Source organism: Chlorocebus sabaeus, chromosome 11 (genome assembly GCF_047675955.1).
Source record: "Chlorocebus sabaeus isolate Y175 chromosome 11, mChlSab1.0.hap1, whole genome shotgun sequence".
NCBI lineage: Eukaryota > Metazoa > Chordata > Mammalia > Primates > Cercopithecidae > Chlorocebus > Chlorocebus sabaeus.
The window spans coordinates 10,690,104-10,717,491 of record NC_132914.1 but is presented as its reverse complement, the minus strand read 5'-3'; the positions used below and the strand labels follow the sequence as shown (position 1 = coordinate 10,717,491).

The window sequence follows — 27,388 nt, the reverse complement described above, 5'->3', positions numbered from 1 at the left end:
TCCACCTCACGAGTTCAAGGTGGCATGTGCCTGCCTCAGCCTCCTGAGTAGCTGGGACTACAGGCACCTGCCACCACGCCCAGCTAATTTTTTTATTTTTAGTAGAGACAGAGTTTCACCATGTTGGCCAGGCTGGTCTCAAACCTCTGACCTCAGGTGATCTGCCTGCCTCGGCCTCCCAGAGTGCTGGAATTACAGGCATGAGCCACCACACCCCACACCGGGCTAATTTTTTACATTTTTTTTGTAGAGATATGGTCTCCCTATGTTGCTCAGGCTGTTTTCAAACTCCTGGGCTCAAGCAATCCTCATGCATTGGCCTTCTAAACTTGTGGGATGATAGATGAGAGCCACCACTTCCAGCTTGTCTGTCTTGCTTAATGACAGCTCTGTTTTTCTGATTTAGACCCAAATCCTTAGAGACATCCTGGTCCCTCTCTTCTCTTATACTCATTCAAATTGTCAGGAACCCTTTGAAATCTCTACTCTCAGAATGTTTCCAAATCTTACCATTTTTTACCATCTCTACTCCTAATACCATCTTCTCTTATTTGGATTACCTATAGTAGCCCCTTAAGGGGTCTTCTTGCTTCTACTCTTCCCTCCTAATCTCTTCCTAACACCATAGTGGTGTGATGGATGCTTTTACATTGCAAGTCAAATCAACTTTCGCTCAAAATCCTCTAATAGGGCCAGGAACCATGGCTCACACTGGTTAATCCCAACACTTTGGGAAGCTGAGGCAGGAAGATCATCCTGAGCTCAAGGTTCAAAGCCAGCCTGGGTAATAGAGGGGAAGACCCTGTCTCTACAAAATATAAAAATAAATTATCTGGGGCCAGGCTCGGTGGCCCAAACCTGTAATTCCAGCACTTTCATAGGCCAAGGTGGATGGATCACTTGAGGCCAGGAGTTCAAGACTAGCCTGGCTAATATGGTGAAACCCCATCTCTACTAAAAATATAAACTAAACCAGGTACAGTGGCACATGCCTGTTTAGTCCCAGCTACTCGGGAGGCAGAGGCATGAGAATCTCTTGAACCAGGAGGCAGAGGTTGCAGTGAGTCAAGATTGCCCTACTGTACTCCAGCCTGGGCGACAAAGTGAGACTGTCTCAAAAAGAAAAAAAAAAAAAAATTAGCTGGTCATGGTGGCATGCACCTGTGGTCCCAGCTACTCAGGAAGCTAAGGCAGAAAGATTGCTTGAGCCTGGGAGGTCGAGGCTGCAGTGAGCCATGATCATACGATCATACCACTACACTCCAGCCTGTCTCAAAAACAAAAACAAACAAAATTCCTCCAATAGCTCCCCAGTTGCATTCCCAGAAAAACCTTAAGTTCTTGCCCTGGCTACCAGGCCCTAGGTGATGTCATCCCTACTTATCTCTCTGAGATCTATAACCACATGGATGAATCTCAAAAACATAATGTTCATCTAAAAAGGCAAGTCAAAGAAGAGAATACATGTATTTCATTTACATAAAATTTAAATATATGCAAAACTAAACAATGCAGTGTTGGAAATACAGACATTTAGTAAAACTAAAGGTGGAATATTGATAAGCATGAAATTCAATATGGTGGCTTATTCAGAGTACATGATAGAGTAAGAACACAGTGAAGATTTGAAAGATATTGGTTATATTAATTTTACTTTCTACTTTTTTTTTTCTGATGGAATCTTGCTCTGCCACCCAGGCTGGAGTGTAGTGGTGTGATCTCGGCTCACTGCAACCTCTGCCTCCCAGGTTCAAGCAATTCTCGTGCCTCAGCCTCCTGAGTAGCTGGGACTACAGGTGTGCACCCCCATGCTGGGCTAATTTTTGTATTTTCAGTAGAGATGGGGTTTCACCATGTTGGTCAGGCTGGTCTTGAACTCCTGGCCTCAAGTGATCCACTCACCTCAACCTCCCAAATTGCTGGGAGCCACCAGGTGTGAGCCACCGTGCCCAGCCTACTTTCTATTTTTGAAAAATGACTTCTGCCTCCTTGAATTAGCTCTTCATGTCTCATTTTAATTTTTCATTATAACATGTCATGCTGACTAGCTAGAAGAGAGCTAAATGGCATCTTTTCTTTTCTGGGTCACCTTTACCTTACTACGTTGAGATTTAATTAATAGTTACTCTTCATATTTTAAGCAAAAAGAACTTTAGAAAGTAACTTAGTTTTATATTAAGAAGTAAATTTTTTTTTTAAGTTTGTTTTCAGGTTGGGTGCTGTGACTCAGTCCTGTAATCCCCCACTGAACACATTGGGATGCCAAGGCAAGAGAATGGCTTGAGCCCTGAGGTTTGAGACCAGTCTGAACGGTGTAGAGAGACCCCATATCTACAAAAAATAAATTAATTAAGCCAGACGTGATGATACACACCTCTGGTCCCAGCCACTTGGGAGGCTGCATTCTGGCCTGGGCGACAAAGCAAGACCCTGACTCAAAAAAAAAAATAAAAATAAAAAAAGGTTGTTTTGAGATCAGTGAGGCTTACAAAAAGGTATAAAGGATTCCTTTGCACCCATTAACCAGCTTTAGAAATAAGCCGTCAATATAGTTACCTGTTTACTCTCTCTGATCATTTTCTTCTCTCTTCCCCACATCCTGAACTTGGTATTTATCTTTCCTATAATGTACTTTCAGTGCTTCTGTCTATATTCCTAAACTAGTTATTATTTTGTGTTATAAAACTTCATCCTTAGATACATCGTCAAGAGTGTTTCTGGGTTAGCCCATTTACCCAGAAGTGGGATTTCTGTGTTGTAGTGTATTACAGTAATTCAGCTCTACTAGATATTGCCAAATGATTCTCCAAAGTGAATATACTACCTTAGGATTTCTCCGCATCAAATACTGTTTCATATCGTGCCACCTTCTTGCCAACCTGTAAGGTCGGTAGACATTAAGCCTTTTGCCAAAATAATGTGAATTATGTCATGTCATTATTGTAATTTCTCTCTCACTGTTGAGGTTATGCATCTGTTCACTTTTTTAAGTGCATATTCCAGTATGTCATCTATGAATTGCCTGTGCAGGTCCTTTGTGTCTTTTTTTAATCGAGATTTTTTTTTTCCTTTTGTGTATTGATCTACGGGCTCTTTTTCTTTTTCTTTATAAAAATATTTTATTTTTTATAGAGATGAGGTCTCGCTGTGTTGCCCAGGCTAGTCTTGAACTCTTGGCTTCAGGTGATCCTCCCATCTCAGCCTCCCAGAGTCCAGTGATTATAGGTGTGAGCCACTGCACCTGGCCAGATTTATCTAATCTGACTTCAAATTCTTTTGTCAGTTATATGAATTGTAAGTACAGTATTTTCATCTCAGTCTGTGGTATTTCTTCTTTTTTTGATTACAGATTTTGGTGGACAAAAATTGTCACTTTTAATGTCAAGCATATTCATCTATTTCTTTATGTTCTCTACTATTTTTAAATTGAAGAAATTCTTCTCCACCCTGTGGTCATGTTCAGTTCTTGAATACAGTCTTCTAAAAGCTTTTCCATGTTTAGGACTTTAATCTACCTGAAATTGATTTTGCTGTTCAGCGTGATGAAAGAGATCCCGTTTTCTTTTTTCAAAATGAGTAACTGGTTGTCTGAATGCTACTTATTGAATAGTCTGTTTATTACTAATTTGTAATGTATTTAATTTCCACGTGTGCATGGGTTTATTGCAAGGTCCCTTAGTCTATTGTATCATGCTTTTTCTCTGTGAATACCAGTCTTTATTCTTTTGGTACTATGTGTAGATATCTGATAGAGCAAGAGCCTCTCTACCTTGTTTGTCAGAATTGAATTGCAGTTTGTGTTCAGTGTTTTACTGTTGTGAGCAATAATACTATAAACATCCTTGTGAATATGCTTTGTTTTATATACTGGTGCTTTTGTCTTGATAAGTCTCATCAAGGTTGGAATTGCTGGAACAAAATACATATTTTAAAAAATGTATGGCCAGGCACAGTGACTCACGCCATAATCCCAGCACTTTGGGAGGCTGAGGTGGGAGGATCGCTTGAGGTCAGGAGTTTGAGACCAACGGGCAACATGGTGAAGCCCCATCTCTACTAAAAATACAAAAATAAGCCAGGCATGGTGGCAGGCACTTGTAGTCCCAGCTACTCAGGAGGCTGAGGCAGGAGAATCACTTGAACCTGGGAGGTGGAGGTTGCAGTGAGCTGAGGTCATGCCACTGCACTCCAGCCTGGGCAGCAGAGCAAGACTCTGTCTCTAAATAAATAATCAGATTACTTTTTTTTTTTTTTTTTGAATCTGCCTCCCGGGTTCACGCCATTCTCCTGCCTCACGCCATTCTCCTGCCTCAGCCTCCTGAGTAGCTGGGACTATAGGTGCCTGCAACCATGCCTGGCTAATTTTTTGTATTTTTTGTCGATACGGGGTTTCACTGTGTTAGCCAGGATGGTCTCGATCTCCTGACCTTGCGATACGCCCGCCTCGGCCTCCCAGAGTGTTGGGATTACAGGCGTGAGCCACCGCGCCTGGCCCAGATTACTTTTTAAAAAGCCCATAACCTTTTGCATTTCAAATTGTAATTTTTTTTTCCCCATCAGATGAGAATTATTTGCTATTTTACGGCCATTTTACTTTGTATTTTTCTCACCATGAACGATGAGAGAATCTTTTCATAGTTTATTTGGTCATTTGTGTTTACTTGTATATGTATTGCTCTTCATTATATTTGCTTACCTTTAAATTGGGCAGTTTTTGTCTTTTGCATAGCATTTCTGACCAATGACTACTAAATGCCAGTATGTCCACCGCAGATCTCAGAAACGCCACCATACAATTTCCAGATTCTCCCCAGTTGAGAACCACTGCTTTAGAACCTCTGGTATAGTGTTAAGCAATAAGGATTGCAGTGATTTCTGTCTAGTTTCTGATTTCCTCGGAAATAGGTTTAGTGTTTTGCTATTTAGAATATTATATTTAAGGAGGTTGATTCTATTAGAGATTCTTTTAGAGTTTTTAGGAGGGATGATTGTCAGATTTTATCCTGTGCCATCTTGGCATCTTTAATTTAGGACCAGAAAGGTTCACAGCTCAGTTTTATTTAGCTATCCTAATAAGGGTCCTTAAGACCTTTAATTTCTTGGTGTGATGGATTATGTTGATACATTTTAGGTTAAAAATAATTTTTCTGGCCGGGTGCATTGGCTTATGCCAGTAATCCCATCTCTTTGGGAGGCGAAGGTGGGCCTTGAGCTCAGGAGTTCAAGAACAGTCTGGGCAACACGGCAAAACTGTATCTCTACAAAAAATACAAAAATTAGCTTGGCATGCTGGCACATGCCTGTAAACCCAGTTAACTCAGGTGGTTGAGACGAGAGGGAGAGGTGGTGGTCACAAAAAAAAAAAAAAAGTTTTTTTTTTTCTTAATTGCCCTTAATTGCCCATTTTTAAAATTAACCTTCTTTGGATAGCTTACTGTTCTTTCAAAAATTACTGAATTTGTTTTTTTCATATTTTATTTAAATTTATTATTATTATTATTATTTGCAGTTGCAAGATTTAATAGAATGAAAACAGGGCTCCCATAAAATGGAAGGGGACCAAAAGGGGTTGTTGCTCCCTGCTCGAATGCCTGGTTTATATCCCGATCATTGTCCCTCCCCCTGTGCTCTCAGGCGATAGATGATTTGACTCTCTCTTTACCTCCCTGCTTTAGCCTAATTTGTATTTTAGTGAGCCTCTTTACTACTTGATTGGTTGGGTGTGAGCTGAGTTACAAGCCAGTGTTTAAAGGTGGGTGTGGTCACCTTCCCAGCTAGGCTTAGGAATTCTTAGTCGGCCTAGGAAATCCCGGTAGTCCTGTCTCTCAGGCCCCCTCACAACAGCAAAAAACTCAAGTGCTGTTGAGGAGGTTGGCCGACGACCGCTTTTAACTGCTTCCTGCTGAATTGGGGTGTAATAGGGGTCGTGCACTTGAGATTTCCTCGGGAGGGGTGCCTTCAATGTCATTAACATCGGAGCATGGGCTAGCAGGCTGGTCCAGGGGTCCACAGTAGATCTTAATCGTGGACTGCATTTGGGGCTCCATTTGAAGAACGATTTGTAGTTTTACAGCTTCGATTCTGGAAGAGACAAACTTAACAAGGAGGTTAAAGATACAGGGATTGAAATGTATGGCTTGAAGTGCAGGGGGCAAATGGGTGTGGGTGGTGAAAATGGGGTTTCCTTTAGAAAAACTCCTATACGATGGAGCATCAATATTTCCAAGAAGCCACATTCTTGGACCATACTTTGAGTATTATAGCTCCTTTAGAAGCCGTGGGTCACGGAAGAGAACCGTGGAACCCAGTAACTAGTGTTCAGCTTGATTAGGACGAACCTGGGCACTTAGCTGTGAAGGAACAATGGCAAGTCTTTGGCCCTGTCGAGAGCAGCAGTGGGTGCCTTGCTGGATCACGAGCACAGCGGACACCCCGCCGGATCCGGAGGGGTGGAAGTCAACAGCGGGTCTGGGATGGCGGCAAACAGCAGTGGTGGACGGCGAGCGAAAGCTCAACTTGAGCCATAACAGACCACAAGAGAGTGCAGTTGCAAGATTTAATAGAGTGAAAACTGAGCTCCCAACAAAGGGAGGGGACCCAAAGGGGGTTGCCCTAGAATATTTTCATCTAGTTTTATGAGTAAGATTGGCCCATAATATTATTTTTTAAAAACTTTATCACTTTTGATATTAAGGTTATGCTGGCTTTATTTAATGTATTGAGGAGTTTTCAGTCTTTCCCTAGGGCATTCTATATTGGTAAAGTAACATTGGAATAAAGGATAGCTAAATAAAACTGAGCTGTGAACCTTTCTCGCCCTAGTTCCTTTTGTAGTAATAGTTTTTATCACCTTCTGAAACCCGTCTGTAATAATTGCCCTGTTAAAGTTTGCCTTTTCTGGGGCAGTTTTGGAAATAAATGATCCATTTCTTTTAGGTTTCCAATTTTTTGCCAAAGAGTTTTGTGAGATATTTACATATGCTGCTTTTAATCTCTGCTTTGTGTGTAATTCTCTTTCTTGTCTTTCTTAATCTTACCAAAATAGCCTTTGTATTTTTAAAAAATTCTGTCTTTCTGTTGTATTCATTTTACTTTTTGTTTTCATTGTATCTGTCTTCCTAGTTTCTTTGGCTAGAACATTTAGTTTTTTTGTTTCAAAATGAAGGCATTTCATGTTAAACATCTTCCTCTGGAGAACTTTCACAGTGTTGGAAGGTATTAGTATGAAGCATTTTTCTCTTTTATTTATAGATGGTTCTCATTTTTCTTTGTGATTTCTTTGATACAAGGGATCAATTTTGCAACCTCAAAGTAGTTAATATTCTTTTGGCTGCCTTTACCATTACCCCATTACCTTCTTTTTCTTGACTTACTAATATTGTCAGAGAATGTGGCCTGTAATATTTTTTTTTAAATTTCATTAAGTTGTTTTTGGTGTGTGACCAGCATGATTGTTAAGGAAAAAATGTATATATGGATGTATAGTCAGGAGAAATAAAGATGTGAAGTAAGTTTATTTTGCCTGTTCTCTGTACGCAGTATATAGCTAAGTTTTGTTTTTTATTCAAATCATATTAGTTTCCATCTTTTAATGGAAGATTTGGTCCATTTTTTGTATAGTTACTAATATACTTCATTTTATTTCTCCCATCTTATTTTGTGTTTATTATTTAACTCAAATTGTTCCTTATTTTTTCTTTTCTGATTTTTGCTGGTTTGTAAGGTACCATTTTATTTTCACTCCTGCCACCAAACCCAGTTAATTTGGGAGATCAGCGAGGGTTTTGCATTCCATTAATGGTTACCTTCTATTTTCTTATGCTCATAATCAGACACAGTCTCTACAGTTACCTGAGAAGATCATTTTCCTTGATACTTTATTTACTACCTCACTGTACCATCATAATAATAATGAAGTATTTGGAATACCTTTACTTTCCCTGGGCATTCCTTATTCCCTGTCCCCTGCAATGGGAATATTAAAACAATTTTATTTCCTTCCTACTCCTTCCTCTTGATTCATTCATTTATTGAGTAGTTTCGAGTACCTCCAAAGTGTCAAGTACTGCTGTAGCAGTAATTTATTTATTTATTTATTTTTGAGATAGAATTTTGCTCTTGTCGCCCAGGCCGGAGTGCAATGGTGTGATCTCGGCTCACTGCCACCTCTGCTTTCCGGGTTTAAGCAATTCTCCCACCTTGGCCTCCCACATAGGTGGCATTACAGGCACCCACCACCATATCCAGCTAATTTTTGTATTTTTAGTACAGACAGGGTTTCACCATGTTGGCCAGCCTGGTCTCGAACTCCTGACCTTAGGTGATCCGCTCTCCTTGGCCTCCCATAGTGCTGGGATTACAGGCATGAGCCACCACCCTTGGCCTCTTGTAGCAGTATTTTGTATATAGTAGTGAACACAACAGACAAAAATCCCTAGTCTCATTGACCTTACGTTCCAGTTTTGCTGAAATCATCTAATAGTTTTAGTTCAAGTCTGTTTGGAATTTGTTTTACTATATGTCTCTTCTGTTTCATGAACCCTTATATGGCATTTTATCCATTCCCAGGCAGTCTGTCTTTATCTACTTAAAATGAATTATACCTGTATTGCAAAGTACGCACCATGGTTTACTCCTCATATTCATCTTCCCATATCTTGAGACCTCTGTTAGCCATTTACTAGTATGTTAGTATCATTTCTTGATTATTTTTCCTGGTGGGCTATCAGAGTCATAGATACCCGCACATATTCTGTTAATACAAAAAATACACTCGAAGTGCTTTTTCTATTCTCTCATTCAGCAACAATGCACACAGAACACTTATTTGACCTCATGTGAGGGATTTCTCTTATCTATTTGGAGATACCATCAGATCTGACAGGTCGAGGGCTCAGTCACCAAGAGTCACCAAGACTATCCCCAACTCCCCACCTCACCCCCTTCAGACACCAGTTGCAAGTCCAGACCTACAGAACTTCTGACCAGGGCTTCAAGTTGGGGTTCCCGTGACTTTCTGCTTAGGTTTGATTAATTTGCTACAGCAGCTCACAGAACTGAAGGAACATTTACATTGTGTTTACCTATATATCATAAAGGATATTTCAAAGGATACAGGTGAAGAGATGCATAGGGCAAGGTATGGGAGAAAGGATATGAAGCTTCCATGCCCTCCCAGGGCATGCCACCCTTCAGGAACCTCTGTGTTCAGCTATCCAGAAGCTTTCTGAACCTTGCCCTTTTTGATATCCAATTGGATAGACATAATTGATAACCATGTAAAAATGTAATTGAACCAAAAGGGTATGATCTAACACTAGAAGACTGAGTAGGGAAACCCAGCAAGGCTTGTCTGTTCAGATTCTTCTTGGCCTCTCTGTGCCACATTCTTTCCTCCAGGGTATGGAGCAGGCCTGGAATGAAGTCTTATGACCAACAATCAGAAAGGCTGTGAAAGATTAGAGTCCTCCTGTGGGGTAGGTGAAAGGAGGACAGGGAAAGGTTAGATTCTATTTTCTAAGGCCTGCAGTGCCCCAACATTATAACAGAAGACTATAACAAGGGCTGTTGGAGTTATATGCCAGGAACCGTGGACAAAAAGCAATATATAATTTAGATCAGAGTATCACACATCTTTCTTTCTCCCTGAAAGAAGAATAATACTTTGTCTGAGATATAATTCTTTATATATAATTCTTACATTATATAATGTAAGAGTCTAGCTTCATTTCTACCGCCTTTAAGATTTTATTGTTGCAGTTTAATGTCCAAATCTACTCTAATTTTTTTCCTTTGTGGGTAATTTATTCTTTGTAAATATTTTTAGTAGTGCTCAAATTTTATTGGGATTTTGTAGATATAGTTGTGTCTTTTCTTACCAGTTTAACCTGGATTTTAACTGTTTTAGTCAGCAGACTAAATTTATTCCTTATACAGTTTTCTGGGAAATTTCTTCGTTAATTATTGCCTCTCCTCCATCTGTTTCTGTCCTGAGGAGTATTTTTCTGATTCAGTTCTCCAGTTTTCTTTTTTCTTTTTTCTTTTTTTTTTTTTTTTTTTTTTTTTTTTGAGATGGAGTCTCATTCTGTCGCCCAGGCTTGAGTGCAGTGGCACAGTCTTGGCTCACAGCAACTTCTGCCTCCCAGGTTCAAGCAATTCTTGTACCTCAGCTTCCCGAGTAGCTGGGACTACAAGCACATGCCACCACACCTGGCTAATTTTTGTATTTTTAGTAGAGATGAGGTTTCACCATGTTGGCCAGGCTGGTCTTGAACTCCTGACCTCAAGTGATCCACTTCAGCCTCCCAAAGTGTTGGGATTACAGGTGTGAGCCATCACAGCTGGCCCAAATCTTTTATCTTTTATGATTTCACCTCACATTTTTTGCTATGCTTTGCATATTCTTTGAGTTTCTCTATTGGATTTTTTAGTTGAGTAATCGTGTTTTTGTTTTAACTTTGAGAAAGTCTTTTTGTGCTGAACTTGAATCTCCTTAAAGAGCTCTTATTTCTTTCATTAAAGTCATAGATGGATTATTATTGTTTTGTTCTTACATCAGGGCTCACTCAGCTTGGGTTATTTGTAGTATTCTACATGGCCTCAGTCTTACAAGTGCTGTGAAGCAGAATCATCTAAGTCATGGGGCATGCTTCTACGGAAGTACCTAAAAGAAGTCTTTTGTTTCCTTGGCTCCTTTATTCCTACAGCCTCAGTGGTAGGGAGGATCCACCTCACCTGTCTAGCTACTTCTGGCCTTACTGGGGTCAAACACTATAGGCAAACTCACGTAATGTTGTCATCCTCACTCCTACAGATACACAGAGCTCTCGGAGCCTAGCTCTTCTTAAAGTTCTTTGCTTTCCTGTCCTTAATTCAGAGCTTTGTGAAGCTGATCTCCAAGTGAGAAAATCAAGTTCTACTTCCTTTCTCTTCCTTCTTTTTGTCAAGACCAAAGACTTCACTTAAATCCAGCCAGCTACCTTATGACCCAGAAGCTTTTTGGCTTTGAAATGACAGCTAGAGTGAAGTGGGGGCTATAGAGGAAGAGAGCTGTGTTCAGATCACCACCTTCCCAGATCTTATCCCATCCTCGGTTCTGTTATGCGTTTTTATTATTTTTATAAATCTAAAACCAATAATACTTTTGCCATCTGTAAAGTCTAATTGTATTCATGCTGAACTTCCTTATACTTGGTTTATGTTATTGCAAGTAAGATAGATTTGGAAAAAATATTGACAACTTATGAAATCATCAATTCCTAGGAGACTGGATAGGGAGAAGATTCCTAATTAAGGAAATCTAGACTTAGAAGTCCTAATTTTACACTAGAATAGCACCTTTATTTTCACTATTAATTTAGAAGAGAGGCTTAGCTTTGGAGGCCAACTTTAATTTTATTTCAAAAGTTCATGATTTTGTTAATTTCCTGTCTTGTTTCTCTTGCCAGGTGGTGTGGGGATGATGTGCTCATTGAGTGAACAAGGGAAGCAGCTAGCTATCCAGGTGTCTAATATCCTGGGGATGGATGTATGTGGCATTGACCTGTTGATGAAAGATGACGGCTCCTTCTGCGTCTGTGAGGCCAATGCAAATGTAGGTTTCATCGCCTTTGATAAGGCTTGTAATCTAGATGTAGCTGGTATCATAGCAGACTATGCCGCCTCCCTTCTACCCTCTGGCCGGCTCACCCGGCGTATGTCCCTGCTCTCCGTGGTGTCCACTGCCAGTGAGACTAGTGAGCCGGAGCTGGGTCCCCCAGCCAGCACTGCTGTTGACAACATGAGTGCAAGTTCCAGCTCTGTTGACAGCGACCCTGAAAGCACGGAGCGAGAGCTGCTCACCAAGCTCCCAGGGGGCCTGTTCAACATGAACCAGCTGCTAGCCAATGAAATCAAACTACTGGTGGACTGACTCCACTGGTAATTAACCAACAAAACCCTTGTAAAACTTTCTTTCTTTTTTCTTTTCTATTTTTGAAACCAACTTGCAATGCTGTTCATGGAGGATGCTCAGGAAGATGAGAGAAAATTAGTAGGATTAGTTGGAGAGAGTGGGAGATAGATGAGACCTCTGCTCGTAAGATGTTACTTTCATTTACAAATCCTACAAATAGAGAGGCAGAATAGGTGGGGTATAGAAAAATGTCAGGCTCTCATAGTTACCCTTTTAAATTGCTAAAAAATTTGTATACTCATAGGCCATGAGGAACAAATACTTTTTTTTTTCATGGTCCCTTGCTTTTGTTTTTGTACAAAAAAAAAAAAAATAACAGTTTTGCTACAAATATCCGAGTAGCATAACTTCACATTGTGTTGGAAGATTTGTCATTGAGGAAAACATCTGCTTAAATTACAGAAATTTTTGTATTTATACAGCTCTGAAAATTCTGCCATTTCCTTATTAACTAGCAGCTTTAGTTTGTAGTTTATGAAATCTCGAGGGGCTCTTTCACTGGGATTTCTTATTTTTGTTTTTTGGTTTTTTCCCCTTAATTTGGTGGGAGGGTCAAAGTGATTATAACCCAATAAAGACTTCTTAATGACAAAATTGGCATGTTTGCATGATGAAATGGAAATGAACAGTATTGCAATGTCCGGTATACAAAATAACATTTATTCGATGTAGATAAAATTACACTAGTTTAAAATATGTGCATTGACTTGTATTTGTTAGTGTTTTAGTCTTTTTTGAAAGATGTGCTCTGTTAATGTTGCTTTTTTTTTTTTTTTAAATACATGCTAGTCTAACATTTCCTGCTCTATGCCTGCATCTTTAACAATGGCCAAAGTGAAGAAAATGCTACCTTTTTTGTTAACAAGACACTGACTTGAAACGTGTACATTTAAAGCCTTTTATTTTTTCCCTTTTTCTTTTGGTGGTTGGGCATTTAAATAAGGACAAGGAAAAATATTTTTGGGGGCAAATCGAGAGCCTATGAGTTCTAAGTATACAGCTGAAGTGATTTCGAATGCCAGCGTTATATATTTGCATTTTTCACATTTTACAAGGGAGTATATATGTATGTGTGTGCACGCTTGCATGTGTATGTGTTTTGCTTTTTGTTTACATCAGCTAATCAAAAAGGATAATTTAGAAAATGGAGCATGATGGGAAACAGAGTTTATGACTTTAAAAAACAGATGAGTTGTTTTCATAAGTAGACTCCACTGGGGTAGAGGTATTCACCTTAAAACATAGGGTGAATAGATGCTTTTTTAGGCCTTTTCTTGTATATGTACGTTGTTTGTTTTTTTCCTTTTGTTTCTAGCCTGTTCAGTGTACAGTTTATTCAAGGCTACATGCTTTTCCTTAATGCTTCTGGCTATGCATTTTCTCTTTTTACATATAGGATTGGGATTGGGGGTGGGTTGGATGTTTTTGTTTGGGGACTTATTTAGTAGTATTGAGTCTCTTATAGCCCTACTCTTAAGCCTTCAATACTGTCCACTCTTTATATTCCTTTACTTTCAGAATTTATAAAAGCCCCCAAACTGCATATAATATGAGCCTTTAAAACATGGGTAAAACTAATCCCATTGATGGGTTTGGATGGTATGTTAAGAAATGGAGATGCTGCAGAGCCCAACATAATTTTTTAAACAGCAAGTTTTCCATCTCCCTACAAATCCTCTGAAGCTTTTACCCAAGCCTTTCTTGCCTCTCCAGTGCTATTTTCCTTCAGATGGACCTTAAACATAATTTCTTGGACACTACTAGAGAGACTTCGAGGCAATAATAAAATATCAGTATTAACCAGCTATAACAGAGGTTTGATCATGCTTACTTGTACAGTTTTTCCCCCTTTTTAAAAAGGAATGTAATAAAATTTGTTTTTTCCGTAGAATTAAATAATATTAAAATTGAGTGAAAGGTTGATTGTTGATGAATAGAATAGTACCTCTCATCTGTGCAGTGTCTCATTTCACCTCAGAGAAAAGGATACATAAGAGGAGTTTGTAATTTATCTTAGGATATTCTAATTGCATTTAAAAGAACTTATCTTGCACAGGGTAATTGGGGGACTCACATACATATATTAGTACCTCTGACTCATTAACAGAAAGAAATACTTGATACTTCTTTCGCTGAATGACCATACTGTGGAGGATGCATACTATTTGGTATAGAGAAATAAATGAGGAAGAAAGAACTGCTTAATTAAATTATCATTCATATGTTCATGTAGAGACCATCTGGTTGCCATGTGTATTATGACAATACACTTTGAATAGTTACATATCACAAGTATATAGATGAATACATTTAAAACAGCCTCTTTATTCAATGAAAAGGTCATGTTTGTGTTGGTGGGGTAAGGCATCAGGAAAAATGTAGTTAGTCTTTTTTTAACTTACATCAAATTAACCAACTATATTATAGGAAATATGTGAAATTAGTTCATTAGCTTTATTCACTATTATGCATTCACATGATATTAAAACATACACTCACATGTTAGAATGAAAAGAGCAGTAGTTACCTTAGATTTTAAAAACATGGATATCTTCTTGAATTCCTTCAAGATTAAGGTAAAGAATAAGAGCAAATCATTCTGGAACTACCCTAAGGAAACAGCAGCAGATATTTAGGTGAAAGTTAAATTTATTTTCATAATTGTTTAATAACTTTTGTATAATCTTCATTGCTATTATGAGAGATAAAATGTGTATATCAAATATGTGTAATGATAAAATCTGAATTATTGTAAATTTTTTGTATATTGTTAAAAGTGTAATTCTAAATTGTATTTCAAAAATAATTATTTCTGATATTGTTTTTATGTCACCCATGATGAAAACTGGACTTTATATATCTAAACATATAAGTATGAACTCTTCTATTTAAAATTTTTAATAGTTTTTTTCTTTTTTGGTGCCTATAATTGATTGGTCATTTCTGCTGGCTTTTCTCCAATGAACATTGAAATCTTTCTGTATATGTTATCAATAAGAAAACTACCCTGGAACAGTAGAAAAACCCAACAAGAGACTTGGCATTCATCAAGCACATTATCAGACTTTGAGAAGGTATTGAAGGCATTGACTTTGAAAATCATCTTTTTCTCAAGAAGAAAGCAATGGAGAAGCAAATTTGCTTCATTCAGTGAATCCCCAGTTTGGGGTTTGTGGGGCTTAGAGACATTGTGAAATCAAATCTTGTGTTATACTTTTCTCCTGGCTCACTTTTTTTGAGAAGGTTTATGGGCTATTTGGCTGGTGAGACACGATCCCCTCCTAAGAAAATGTAGGTGCTCAGACAGGTAACCACTGCTGCTACTGTTTTTATTTGTTTGTTTGTTTAATTTTATTTAAGATTTGTTTTTGTTGTACTAGGATTTTTAAAAATGTAATATATTGCAGGATTTATAACCAGGTTCACTGACTGCTTGCTTGCTTTCTTTTTTTTTTTTTTTTTCTTTTCTTTTCTTAAAAAAAGAAAACAAAGTTTCATTTAAAATACATTTAGGCACCTTTGGAGCTTGGATTTTGGAATGTTTCAGTAGTGGACAGAAATCTGCTGTTGGAATCTTCTAGTCTTCCAGGTTTAATTTGAACTGTTTTTAGTTTTGTTTTGGATTTTTGTGTGGTATTTTATTTCCTTTATACCAATGCCATTTTGCCATGCTGTTTTGGGGTGGCTGCCTAACTCTAGTGAAAATTCTTTCTGTATTAACGAAAGTTTGGCCTTTGAAAATCCTTAATGTTTTGTATTTTTTACATTGTTTTTAAAGAAATATTCTAACTGCTTGCACTGTTACTGTTCTTTACCAGCCTTTTCAGGAGCCAAAAAAACAAATACAAACAAACAAAAAAATACCCAGAGAAAAAACTTTCCTTCTTCCCCCTTCCTGATGATGAGTGAGAAGTATTGAGAACTTTCGTGGTCAGTGCCCTTCTAAACTCCCCTTCCCCCAATAATGCAGCTGTGTAATGAATGGTAAATGCACCGGTTTGGATTCAGGCACAGCCCCAGTCTGCCTGCAGGTAATTTGACTCTTTCTCCTTTCTTTCCATCACTAGGCTAACTTTTCTTTTTTAAAAACTTCTTCCTTTATGTACTTCAAAAAGTAACCATGGGTTTGTTATAATTCTCACTTAAAAATAATGCATAAACATATCTAGCAAGTAATATGATTAAAGAAGAGCTTTTGGGGATAAAGTTTGACTTGGTTATGATATACCCAAGACTTTCTTGGGAATTTTATCCATTTAGATGACTCCATTTCTTGCATATATGTCTATAATTAAGTATTTCAGAGTGTGACTTTTTTGGCTTTGTTTTTGTTTTGGGTTTGTTTGTTTCTTCCATTGTGCTACTCTGGCTTAAGCTTTTTCAGGGGTTGGTGTTCCGAATACACAGTGAGCTCACAGTATAAAGACATCAATTAGGAGTTGACAGGTATGGAAAACTAGAGTTTTGAAAGGTAAAATTAGGTTCTAGGTTATATATATGGTAAAAACTCAACATAGCATTCATTTTACCGTAGTGCTTCTCTTTCTGTGACATTATGAAAGTGAAAGGGAATAATAAGACAAAGATAATACAAAAAAATTTAGTTCTTTTAGGAGCAATGTGATTTCAGAACTAATCATTTTGGCATTTCTAAGATACTAGTTTAACAAGGAGATGTGAGCAGTTTGAGATGATCAGAAAATCATGGTTTAAACCTTCAAAAATTACAGGTTTGGACAGATAGGAGGACATTTCTGAAGCACAACATGGCTAAGCACGTTAACCAAGGACATAAAATGTCAGGGATAGGACTACACCTTGTCCATTTGAATAGCCTTTCTGTTAAGTAGTAAATTAAACTATCCTCTCCTCTGTCTTTACCCCAGTCTACCTACCCTTTCTTCCTTTCTCCTATACTTCCTAGAGTTTTAGCTCTGAACTTTTATTATTTTGGATATTATCATCTTTCTAATAGGTAGAATTTTAGTGAAAGTAATCAGGGCCTTTTCAAGATACACTTCTGAATAATTTCATCCTGTGGCTTTAGACATACTATCCAAAGAGGCTATACATCCAGCAAGTCACTGGTTAGTGAATAGGAAGTCTTGGCTTGTAACGCTATTTCTTGTAGCTAAAGACAGACATGTGATAAGTGATTAAGCTGTTCTGTGCTTCAGTTGACTCATAAGGACAGTCATTCCCTTTAAGCATCTTAAGACAAAAATATGTATCTGTTTAATTGGAATTTACTAACAGAGGGATCCCAGCTGCACTCATGCAAGAATGTGACATATACAAAAAAAAAAAAAAAAAAAAAAAAAACTCATTCAGGAGAGCCTTGTTCTCTTGCTGATAAGAATGGCTAACATTAGTAACATTAGAGCATACAGACTATGTGATTGTATTAGGCATGGAGAGTTAAACAACCTCCGGTCAGCTGCCTGTTTGAATACCACTGACTTGCTAAGAATGATTTCGCTTTTAGATTTTACCATATTCAAACTTACTAGGTGAGCCTTATATAGCATATATACCTGGGTGCTATTGTGGGGTTTGGGAACATGAGGGGTGGGGTGAACTGTTGTTGTTTTAGGTTTCAGTCAGACAGACATCCCTGTGCCTCAGTTCCCAGAAGCACAGCAGGCCTCTAGGAGCATCCGTGGGAACGGCGCAGTCCTGACATCACCAACTCTCCTGCTCAGGCTCATCCCATATACAGAGGTCAAAGGGTGGGGTTTGAGATTGGGGGAAGGAATGAGAAAGTAGAAGCAATGTCACTTCAGTGCCACTGTTGACTAGTCTTTGGTGCTTATGTCAGTGTTTGTTTTATTTCCTGATTTTTTTTAAAGTTGGCAAAACTGCATATTTTTATCTCGATGAAGGCAGTGGGAGGGTGGAACAGAAACAAGCCATTACTGCTATTTCTAGTTCATTACTAGAGACTGTCCCTTAATAGCTAATGTAGAATAAATTTGAAACATAGACCTAGATGACAAAAAGAATGGGAATAGAAATGAATCTCAGGATTTGAACAAACAGAAGATGTTTATGCTGTGTTAATCCCCAGTTCTACAACTGCTATTACATTTGTCATTCTGTCTTCCCTTTTCCCCTAATTCTTTTATGTACGTATACAGTTTGAGGAAATGTGCATTTATGGTCAGTCCTTTTTAAAAGACTTAATGACTTTATTACTCTTTTGCAAAAAAATATACCCACTGCTTATATGGGCATACAAATGCTACCCTATTTTAAATGTAGGTGGCGTATGTGTTCGTGTTTTAATGTATTCAGAGCCATTGGGCAATAAGCAGTCCAGAACATTGAAAACTCAAGCAGGTAAAACACCTAACACCCTTAGTTTCTAGAATTACTTTGAAAAACTTTTATATTGCTGCATCTTCCACAGTTCTTTGGGTAGTCTCTGAACTTAAAATTTTTAGGAGTTGTAGACTACCTACTTAAAATTTTAAGTTATGGTATTTGTTCATAGATTGTAGGGGTAGGTAAAGAAGGAAACAGATAAGAAAATGGCTTCTTGAGGTGGCAGCTGCTGAGTGGCTAAATCTTTCCACTTTCTTTCTACTTTTTTTGTAAATTTTCCCAGCTTAGCATGAACATTGATCGTACAGTGTTTTATTTTCTGTGATTGGGATTTTTGTTTTTTATTTTTGAAGCGAAGGTCTTAGAGAAACATTAAAAAGTTGGTGTATATGCAAAATATGAAATGTTAAACAAAGGGATTTTTTTCTATTTAATCTGAATGGTAAGCAAGAACTCTTTCTATATACCCTTCTGCTGCAGCAGAGAACTAAACTGGTAGGTGGCAGCAGAGGAAGGAATTCTTCAGATTGATGGCTACTGACTTAAAGTCTGCATAGGAGAAGAGAGAGAGCATGACATACCAAGTGAAGCAAGGGGGACAAAAATGGAAACAGGACTAAGATTCCTGCATTTTGACTCTAAATGGTAAGTTATCTTTAACTAAGAATGTGTTTTTAGTCTGAGAGCCATGTGTTATAAATTACATGATTTGGTACTGTGGCATGTAATCATAAATGCCTGTAGGTCCTTGCCTTACATTGAATTTGACCTCACTGGTATACTGTCATTCTTTACTTTGAATAATAACTAATAGTATGTAAAATTAGGATTTTCTTCTCAGTATGTTGGTATATGTGACCTTTATGGAAAAATTATGCTGACAGTAAATCTGAATTTTTTTAATTTGCAAGATAAATAATATGCATTGTTAATCATTTTATACAAATAAAAGGTTCTGGCCACGCACCATGGCTCACGCCTGTAATCCTAACACTTTGGGAGACTGAGGTGAGTGGATTATCTGAGGTCAGGAGTTCAAAACTAGCCTGGCCAACGTGGAGAAACCCCATATCTACTAAAAATACAAAAATTAGCTGGGCGTGGTGGCAGGCACCTGTAATTCCAGCTACTCAGGAGGCTGAGGTAGAAGAATAGCTTGAAACCCAGGAAGCAGAGGTTGCAGTGAGTGGAGATCACATCACTGCACTCCAGCCTGGGTGACAAGAACAAAACTCCATCTCAAAAGAAAGAAATAAAAAATAAAAGATTCTTCCCTTTTTAGTGGGAGCTTTGGGAAATAACAAAAGAGTATAATTGGAAAAAAATTACTGGAGGTGGAGTGATCTCTTTCAACTGGCTGTCTCTAAGTCAAGACCCATTTCTTTGTCACTGTGCCATGTTCCACCCTGCCATCAGTTCCACCCTGCCTGTTGGCCTTTCTCCCTTGCTTATCTGGCTGGGCTTTTCCCCTGTTCCTCTCTCTCTCCCTGTCTTTGTGCCTCTCCCTTACCAAGTCTGTTTGTAAGCTGCTTTCTCTCACATTCAGTCCTGAATTTTAATTATCCGATGTTGCCATTTTCCATCTCTGCCTGCCTGTTTTTCCTAAGAGAGTGTATATGTCTGTCTTTCTCTTCCTCCCTCACTCCCCTTTTCATTTGCATTCTTCATTAGAATTTGACTAGACTGAATAGAAATTAAGTGATACTTTGAAGTTCTCTAGAATTAAAGAATATAAATTTCAATTAAATTTATAATAAGATGCAGACCTGTTTATTCACTCAACTACTTATTTATTTTAACTATAGTATCTGTTGTTTCTGGCAAGATCAGTTGGACAGAAATGAAAGGCATATGGTTCTTATCTTATTTCAGCTTCCCGCCCCCCCTCCCCTTGAGACGGGGTCTCACTCTTTTTTTTTTTTTTTTTTTTGAGACAGAGTCTCGCTCTGTTGCCCAGGCTGGAGTGCAGTGGCCGGATCTCAGCTCATTGCAAGCTCTGCCTCCTGGGTTTATGCCATTCTCCTGCCTCAGCCTCCCGAGTAGCTGGGACTACAGGCGCCCGCCACCTCGCCCGGCTAGTTTTTTGTATTTTTGTAGTAGAGACGGTGTTTCACCACGTTAGCCAGGATGGTCTTGATCTCCTGACCTCGTGATCCGCCCATCTCGGCCTCCCAAAGTACTGGGATTATAGGCTTGAGCCACCGCCCCCAGCCTGAGACGGGGTCTCACTCTTTCTCCACTGTACTGGAGCCTAGGTGACAGAACAGTAATTTTGATTACTATATAAAAATGTTAATGCTGTAGAACTGAAAGCAAGTGATAAACTTGAGTTTTAATCTGAATCAAAAATTTGTTATTTTTCTGTAATTTATTGTAAAGTTAACCTGGAACACGAGAGAGCATTTAACTTGAATTTTGTTTGTCTAGGCATATCGGCGCAATAATTTTGTTTTATTTTGTGTATGCTACAAGAAATTTTCATTAGATTTTTTCTCTTGGTACAATTTTTCTGACTAAAATGAAGCATAATTGTCTGTATTACAGGATTGCTGGATTGCTGAGGAGTAATAGTATGGATCATCTTTGTGATTTTTTATATGTATAATATATAATTATAAAAATATATAATTATAAAATATATATTATGTAATTATAAAAAATATATTTTTTGTTTTATTTATTTATTTATTTATTTATTTATTTATTTATTTGAGACAGTCTTGCTCTGTCGCCCAGGCTGGAGTGCAGTGGCGCGATCTTGGCTAACTGCAACCTCCGCCTCCTGGGTTCAAGCAATTCTCCTGCATAAGCCTCCTGAATAGCTGGGATTACAGGCGTACGCCATCACGCCTGGTTAGTTTTTGTATTTTTACTACAGACGGGGTTTCATCATGTTGGTCAGGCTGGTCTCGAACTTCTGACCTCGCGATCCGCCTGCCTCAGCCTCCCAAAGTGCTGGGATTACAGGCATGAGGCACTGCGCCTGGCACAATTATATTTTTAAAGTTATGAATATTCAGTGTCTGAAATTAGGTTTTGTTTTGTTTTTTGTTTTTTGTAAAATATGTTATTTGTATAGTGCAGTTTAAATTAATTCCTGGGAGGCTGAGCACCATGGCTCTTATCTGTAATCCCAGCATTTTGAGAGGCCAAGATAGGAGGATCACTTGAGGCCAGCCTAGGTAACAAAGCAAGACCCTGTCTCTAGAAAAAACAAAAAAGAAAACTTTGGGAAAATATATTAACTAAATAAGCTGTCTAAAATAAATCATAAAACTTACAGATTAAAAAAGGAAAAACGTTTTGGCTGTTTTGATGTTAGCATCTTAATTAAGTAGAAAATATTATGGACCTATAAATTGAACTTATGACTATTCACTCACTAGAGAGAACAATTTCCAGGGAGTTAGAATAGTTTTTCCTGAAAGAGAGTCAAATTTGGGAAATAAGATTGTTCTTGTAAAACAGTAATAGGTTTAGCTTTTATTTTTTAATGATAAGAACATTAAATGTCTTCTAAGTCAGAATCAGAGTGTACCTTTTTTAGCTGAGCTCACCAAGACAAAGAATGGTAATAACACAAAGCTGGTTGTGATTTTTGGTAGTCTAATCAATTTAGAATGTTTTATTGTCATGTTAGTTTTCTGTCTTTATTTTCTTTTTATTTTTTCTTATCCTGGTTATAGAGACTTTTAATATCTATTATTTAAATAAGTTGTGTTTTTCCCCCTTAGGTTCTTTTGAAGTAACCAGTGGGGTTACTTTTTTGCTTACGCTCATCAACAGAATGGATGAAGATAGATTTGACTATGTGTTTTTTCCAGTGGAGAATGTGAATATACAGAACAAGAAAGCAATAACGAACCTGTTTGATGCAGTCTGTTTTCTAAATAAAGACACCATGCACTGGAAATAAAATAGCGTGCAGTGTGACTTGTTCTCTATATCAGTTCACTTTGGGTCAGATATCTAGACTTGATTTCTAGCTCCACATGTCATTCCCTTTTTTCTACTCTTCGCCTTTTGCTCTTGAGTCCTTTGGTTCTTAACAGGCTGATTTCTATGATACCTTCTAACATGATTACTCCTTTTGGCACATAGGTGAGCACTATTCAGTGGATTTTCCCCTGTCCTTTTTATCACACTTTTATCTGTCCATGCTGATTAGTTGTTACTGTAAGTTTTTAATCTCTGAAGAAATGCAAACTTTTTAAAAATTTCACCCTGAACATCGTAGAGTGTACTTATACCTATGTGGTACAGCCTACTATATACACCTAGGCTATATGGTATAGCCTCTTGCTCGTAAGCTACATGCCTGTACACCATGTGAGTACTGTAGACAATTGCAATGCAATGGCAGCTATTTTTTTTAAATTCAATGGCCGGGCACGGTAGCTCACACCTGCAATCCCAACACTTTGGGAGGCTGAGGTGGGCAGATCACTTGAGGTTAGGAGTTCAACACCAGCCTGGCCTCGATGGAAACCTTGTCTCTACTAAAAATACAAAAAATTAACGGGACATGGACCTGTAATTCCAGCTACTTGGGAGGCTGAGGCAGAATCCCTTGAGTCTGGGAGGCAGAGGTTGCAGTGAGCCAAGAACACACCACTGCACTCCAGCCTGGGCGACAGAGCGAGACTCCGTCACAAAAAAAAAAAAATTAACGAGGTGCTGGGCATGGTGGCCCATGCCTGTAATCCAGCACTTTGGGAGGCCCAGGTGGGCAAATCACTTGAGGTCAAGAGTTCGAGACCAGCCTGACCAACATGGTGAAACTCTATCTCTACTAAAAATTATATATACAAAAATTAGCCAGGCATGGTGGCGCATAATCCCAGCTACTCAGGAGGCTGAGGCAGGAGAATCGTTGGAAAAACTAGCTGGGCACAGTGCCTCATGCCTGTAATGCCAACACTGGTAGGCTGAGGTGGGCGGCTCACTTGAGCCCAGGAGTTCAAGACCAGCCTGGGCAGCATGGTAAAATCCGGCGTCTACAAAAAATGCAAAACAGCCAGCATGGTGGTGCACACTTGTCCCAGCTACTCAGGAGACTGAGGTGACAGGATCACCTGAGCCCAGGAGATCGAGGCTGCAGTGAGCCGTGATCATGCCATTGCACTCCAGCCTGGGTAACAGAGTAAGACCCTGTCTCAAAAAAAAAAAAAAACTCTACTTGATTATTATCATTTAACAAGTTTATTGTTAAAGCATGCATGGTAGTGTCACCTTGGATCCTCCAAAAGGCAGACACCAAGGTGGAGTCAGATAAGCTAGAGCTGTATTGAGGGAAATGCCTGTAAGGGATACAAGGAAAAGGGACCAGTAGGCAGGGAAGGCCTTCAGAATGCAATGTGCATATGACGGAAGAGAGAAAAGAACTCAAACCTCAGCTGCTCTGAGAGTCTGCCAGCCTGATGAGAAATCTCAGAGCAGATGACCTATTAGAGGAGCCCTGGATTGGGCAGAGATGGCCTGACTACCAGTCCGGAGCAGCCTGGGGAGAACACATGGGTTTCATGTGAGTGCTGCAACAGATCAGGAGGACTGGCAGCTGGTGGCTGTCAGCCAGATTCGTTACTTGTATCCAGTTTTCTTGAGAACTGAGTGGCATAATTCCACTCCTTAACACTGCACAGATCCACTTTACACCTTTGGGTAGCCCCTCCACAGTTCCATGAGCTTCTGATGTAAACTCCACATTGCATCGCATCTTTTCATGCCGCTGACACCCTCTTATACTATAAAGTTTGTCAGATCATGTGGTCCAATTTGCAGGGCTGCTTGCATCATAGCCTGAATCTTAATTTTCAACAGCCCTTTCTTGCTCTAAGGCCCTACTCAAGTCTACTGTTTTTTTCATGTCATTTACTATATGGGTTGGAGTAGTCTTTCTAGGTGGAATGTCTTGCTTTCTGAATCTAGAGAACCCCAGAGTTACGGTGCTTGCTTCCTTGTAGCAAGTGATGCAAAACGTAGTAATGTATCTTTTTACTCTGTAGAGTATTCCAGCATGCCCATGACCCCGGTCCCCTAGAACCCGTAAAGGAATGGCAGATCCTGGCTGGGCGCAGTGGGTCACGCCTGTAATCCCAGCATTTGGGAGGCCGAGGCAGGTGGATCATGAGGTCGGGAGTTTGAGACCAGCTTGGCCAAGATGGTGAAACCCCGTCTCTACTAAAAATACAAAAATTAGCCAGGTGTGGTGGTGCACGCCTGTAATCCCAGCTACTTGGGAGGCTGAGGCAGGAGAATTGCTTGAACCCGGGAGGTGGAGGTTGCAGTGAGCCGAGATCGTGCCATTGCACTCCAACCTGGTCAACAAGAGCGAAACTCCATTAAAAAAAAAAAAAAAAGGAATGGCAGATCCCCAGATCTATGTAGGGTTTCTCTCTCAACTGGAACACATAGCAAGGCTTCCAGTGTTCTAGCCACCTTACATTCATTTTGCTTATTTAGCATGATGTCATTGATGTAATGTTCTATGGAATGTCCAGATGGCCCACGTATTAGGCCATTCTTGCATTGCTATAAAGAAATACCTGAGACTGGGTAATTTACAAGAGAAGAGATTTAATTGGCTCCTGTTCCTACAGGAAGCACAGCAGCCATCTGCTTCTGGGGAGGCCTCAGGAAGCTTCCATTTCATGGCGGAAGCCAAAGGAGGAGCAGGTGCATCACATGGTGAAAGCAGGAGCATATGAGGGGAGATGCCACACACATTACCAGATCTCGGGAGAACTCACTGCCATGAAGACAGCAGCAAGCTATGCAGGATCCACCCCTATGGTCCAAACACCTCCCACGAGGCCCCACCTGTACAGCCTGAGATTTGGGCAGAGACAAATATGCAAACTATATCATTCCACCCTAGCGCCTCCCAAATCTCATGTCCTCACATTACAAAGTACAATTATGCTTTCCCAACAGTCCCCCCAAAGTCTTAACTCATTCCAGCATTCACTCAAAAGTTCCAAATTTCAAATCCAAATTTTTATGTGCAAATGAGTTCCTTCTACCTATAAACCTGTAAAATCAAAACAAGTTATTTACTTCGAAGATACAATGGGGGTATTGGTATTGGGTAAACATTTTTGTTCCAAATGGGAGAAACAGGCCAAAAGAAGGGTTACGGAGCCCATGCAAGTTCAAAACCTAGCAGGGCAGTCATTACATCTTAGACTCCATATTCCATATCCAGAGCACACTGCTGCAAGGGGTGGACTCCCAAGGCCTTGGGCAGCTCCGCCCCTGTGTTTTTGCAGGGTTCACCCCCTCAGGTGCTCTCACAGGTTGTGGAGTGCCTGTGGCCTTTTCAGGCTCAGGGAGCAAGCTGCAGGTGCATCTACCATTCTTGGGTCTGGAGGATGGTGGCCCTCTTCTTACAACTCCACAAGGCAATGCCCCAGAAGGGACTCCATGTGGGGCCGCCAATCCCACATTTCCCCTCTGCACTACCCTAGTAGAGGTTCTCCATGTGGGCTCCACCGCTGCAGTAGGTTTCTGCCTGAACATCCCGGCTTTTCCATACATCCTCTGAAACCTAGGCAGAGGCTGCCAAGAACTCACCACTCTTGCACTCTTTGTACTGGCAGGCTTAACACCACATGGCAGCCATTTACAACTTGTATTATCCAAAGTGGTAGCTTAAGCTGTACTTGGGTACCTTTGAACCCTGGCTGGAGCTAGAGCTGCCAAGATGTAGGGAGCAGTGTCCCAAGGCTATGCAGGGCAGTGGAGCTCTGCCCTGCACAGGACAGAAACATGAAATCATTCTTCCCTCCTAGGCCACAGGGCCTGTGATAGGAGGAGCTGCTGCATAGGTCTTTGAAATGTATTCAAGGCCTTTTTTCAGTCTTGATTGTTATCACTGGCTCCTTTTTAGTTATGTAAATATCTTTAGCAAGTGGTTGCTCCACAGCCTGCTTGGATTCCTCTTTTGAGAAAGCTTTTTCTTTCTTTGCCACATGGGCAGGCTACAAAATTTCCAAACTTTTATGTTCTGCTTCCCTATTAAATATAAGCTCCAACTTTCTTCCTAATTTCCATTTGAGATTCAGCAGCTTGGATCTCGCTGTCCATATCACTATCAGCATTTTGGTCACAGTCATTGAACCAGTCTCTAAGAAGTTTTAAACCTTCCCTCATCTTCCTGTCTTTTTCTCAGCCTTGTAAACTCTTTCAGCCTCTGCCTGTTACCCAGTTCCAAAATGACTTCCACATTTTCAGGTATTTTTATAGTAATTCACCCCGGTGCCAATTTTCTCTTAGATTGCTATATAGAAATGGCTGAGACTCGGTAATTTATAAGAAAAGAGGTTTAATTGGCTCACATTTCTACAGGCTGTACAGGAAGCATAGCAACATCTGCTTCTGGGGAGGCCTCAGGAAACTTCCAATCATGGCAGAAGGCAAAGGGGAAGAAGGCACATCACATGGTGAAAGCAGGAACAAAGTCCGGGTGCAGGTGCCACACACTTTTAAATGACTAGATCTCGAGAGAACTCAAAAGACAGTACCAAGCTATGAGAGATTCGCCCCCATGATCCAACTGGCCAGGCCCCACGTTCAGCACTGGGGATTACAATTCAACATGAGATTTGGGTGGGGACAAATATACAAACTATAATAGCCTATGATTCACATTTTATCATCAAAGGAGCAAATACTATTCTTGGGACAAAACTAAGTAAATATTGTCTGTCCCACATGGATGTGAACTATTTCTAGTCTTTTTCCTGGTAGAGGTAGGGGAAAAATGCATTTACTAAATCAGTGGCTGTGTATTATGTACCTCAGACTTAGTACTCCTACTGTGTGCAGTCACTGAGTGAGAGTAAATCAGAAAGTGGCCTCAGTGTGAGAACTGAGGTGGATCCAAAAACAGCATCTGGCTGGGCATGGTGGCTCACACTTGTAATCCTAGCACTTTGAGAGCCCAAGGCAGGCAGATCACTTGAGGTCAGGAGTTTGAAACCAGACTGGCCAACATGGTGAAACCCTGTCTCTACTAAAAATACAAAAAATTAACCATGCATGGCCGGGTGCAGTGGCTCATGCCTGTAATCGCAGCACTTTGGGAGGCCAATGCAGGCCAATCACCTGAGG

General features: G+C 39.6%; 1 protein-coding gene across 13 annotated transcripts in view; it reads left to right on the top strand.

Moving 5' to 3' along the window:
- The window catches only part of RIMKLB (ribosomal modification protein rimK like family member B), a 104,418-nt gene extending 82,223 nt beyond the window's left edge, over positions 1 to 22,195 (top strand). For 5 of the 13 annotated variants that reach the window (XM_037995136.2, XM_007967521.3, XM_007967507.3 and 2 more), the window contains exons 6-7: positions 11,448 to 18,922; positions 22,012 to 22,195. In XM_037995136.2, coding sequence (XP_037851064.1) covers positions 11,448 to 11,911 — 464 coding nt within the window. In that variant the 3' untranslated portion in view covers positions 11,912 to 18,922; positions 22,012 to 22,195. The remainder of the gene's footprint in view (positions 1 to 11,447; positions 18,923 to 22,011) is intronic. The other 8 variants (XM_073020482.1, XM_073020480.1, XM_037995138.2 and 5 more) reach the window with 8 other exon arrangements.
- Positions 22,196 to 27,388: the final 5,193 nt, after the last annotated feature.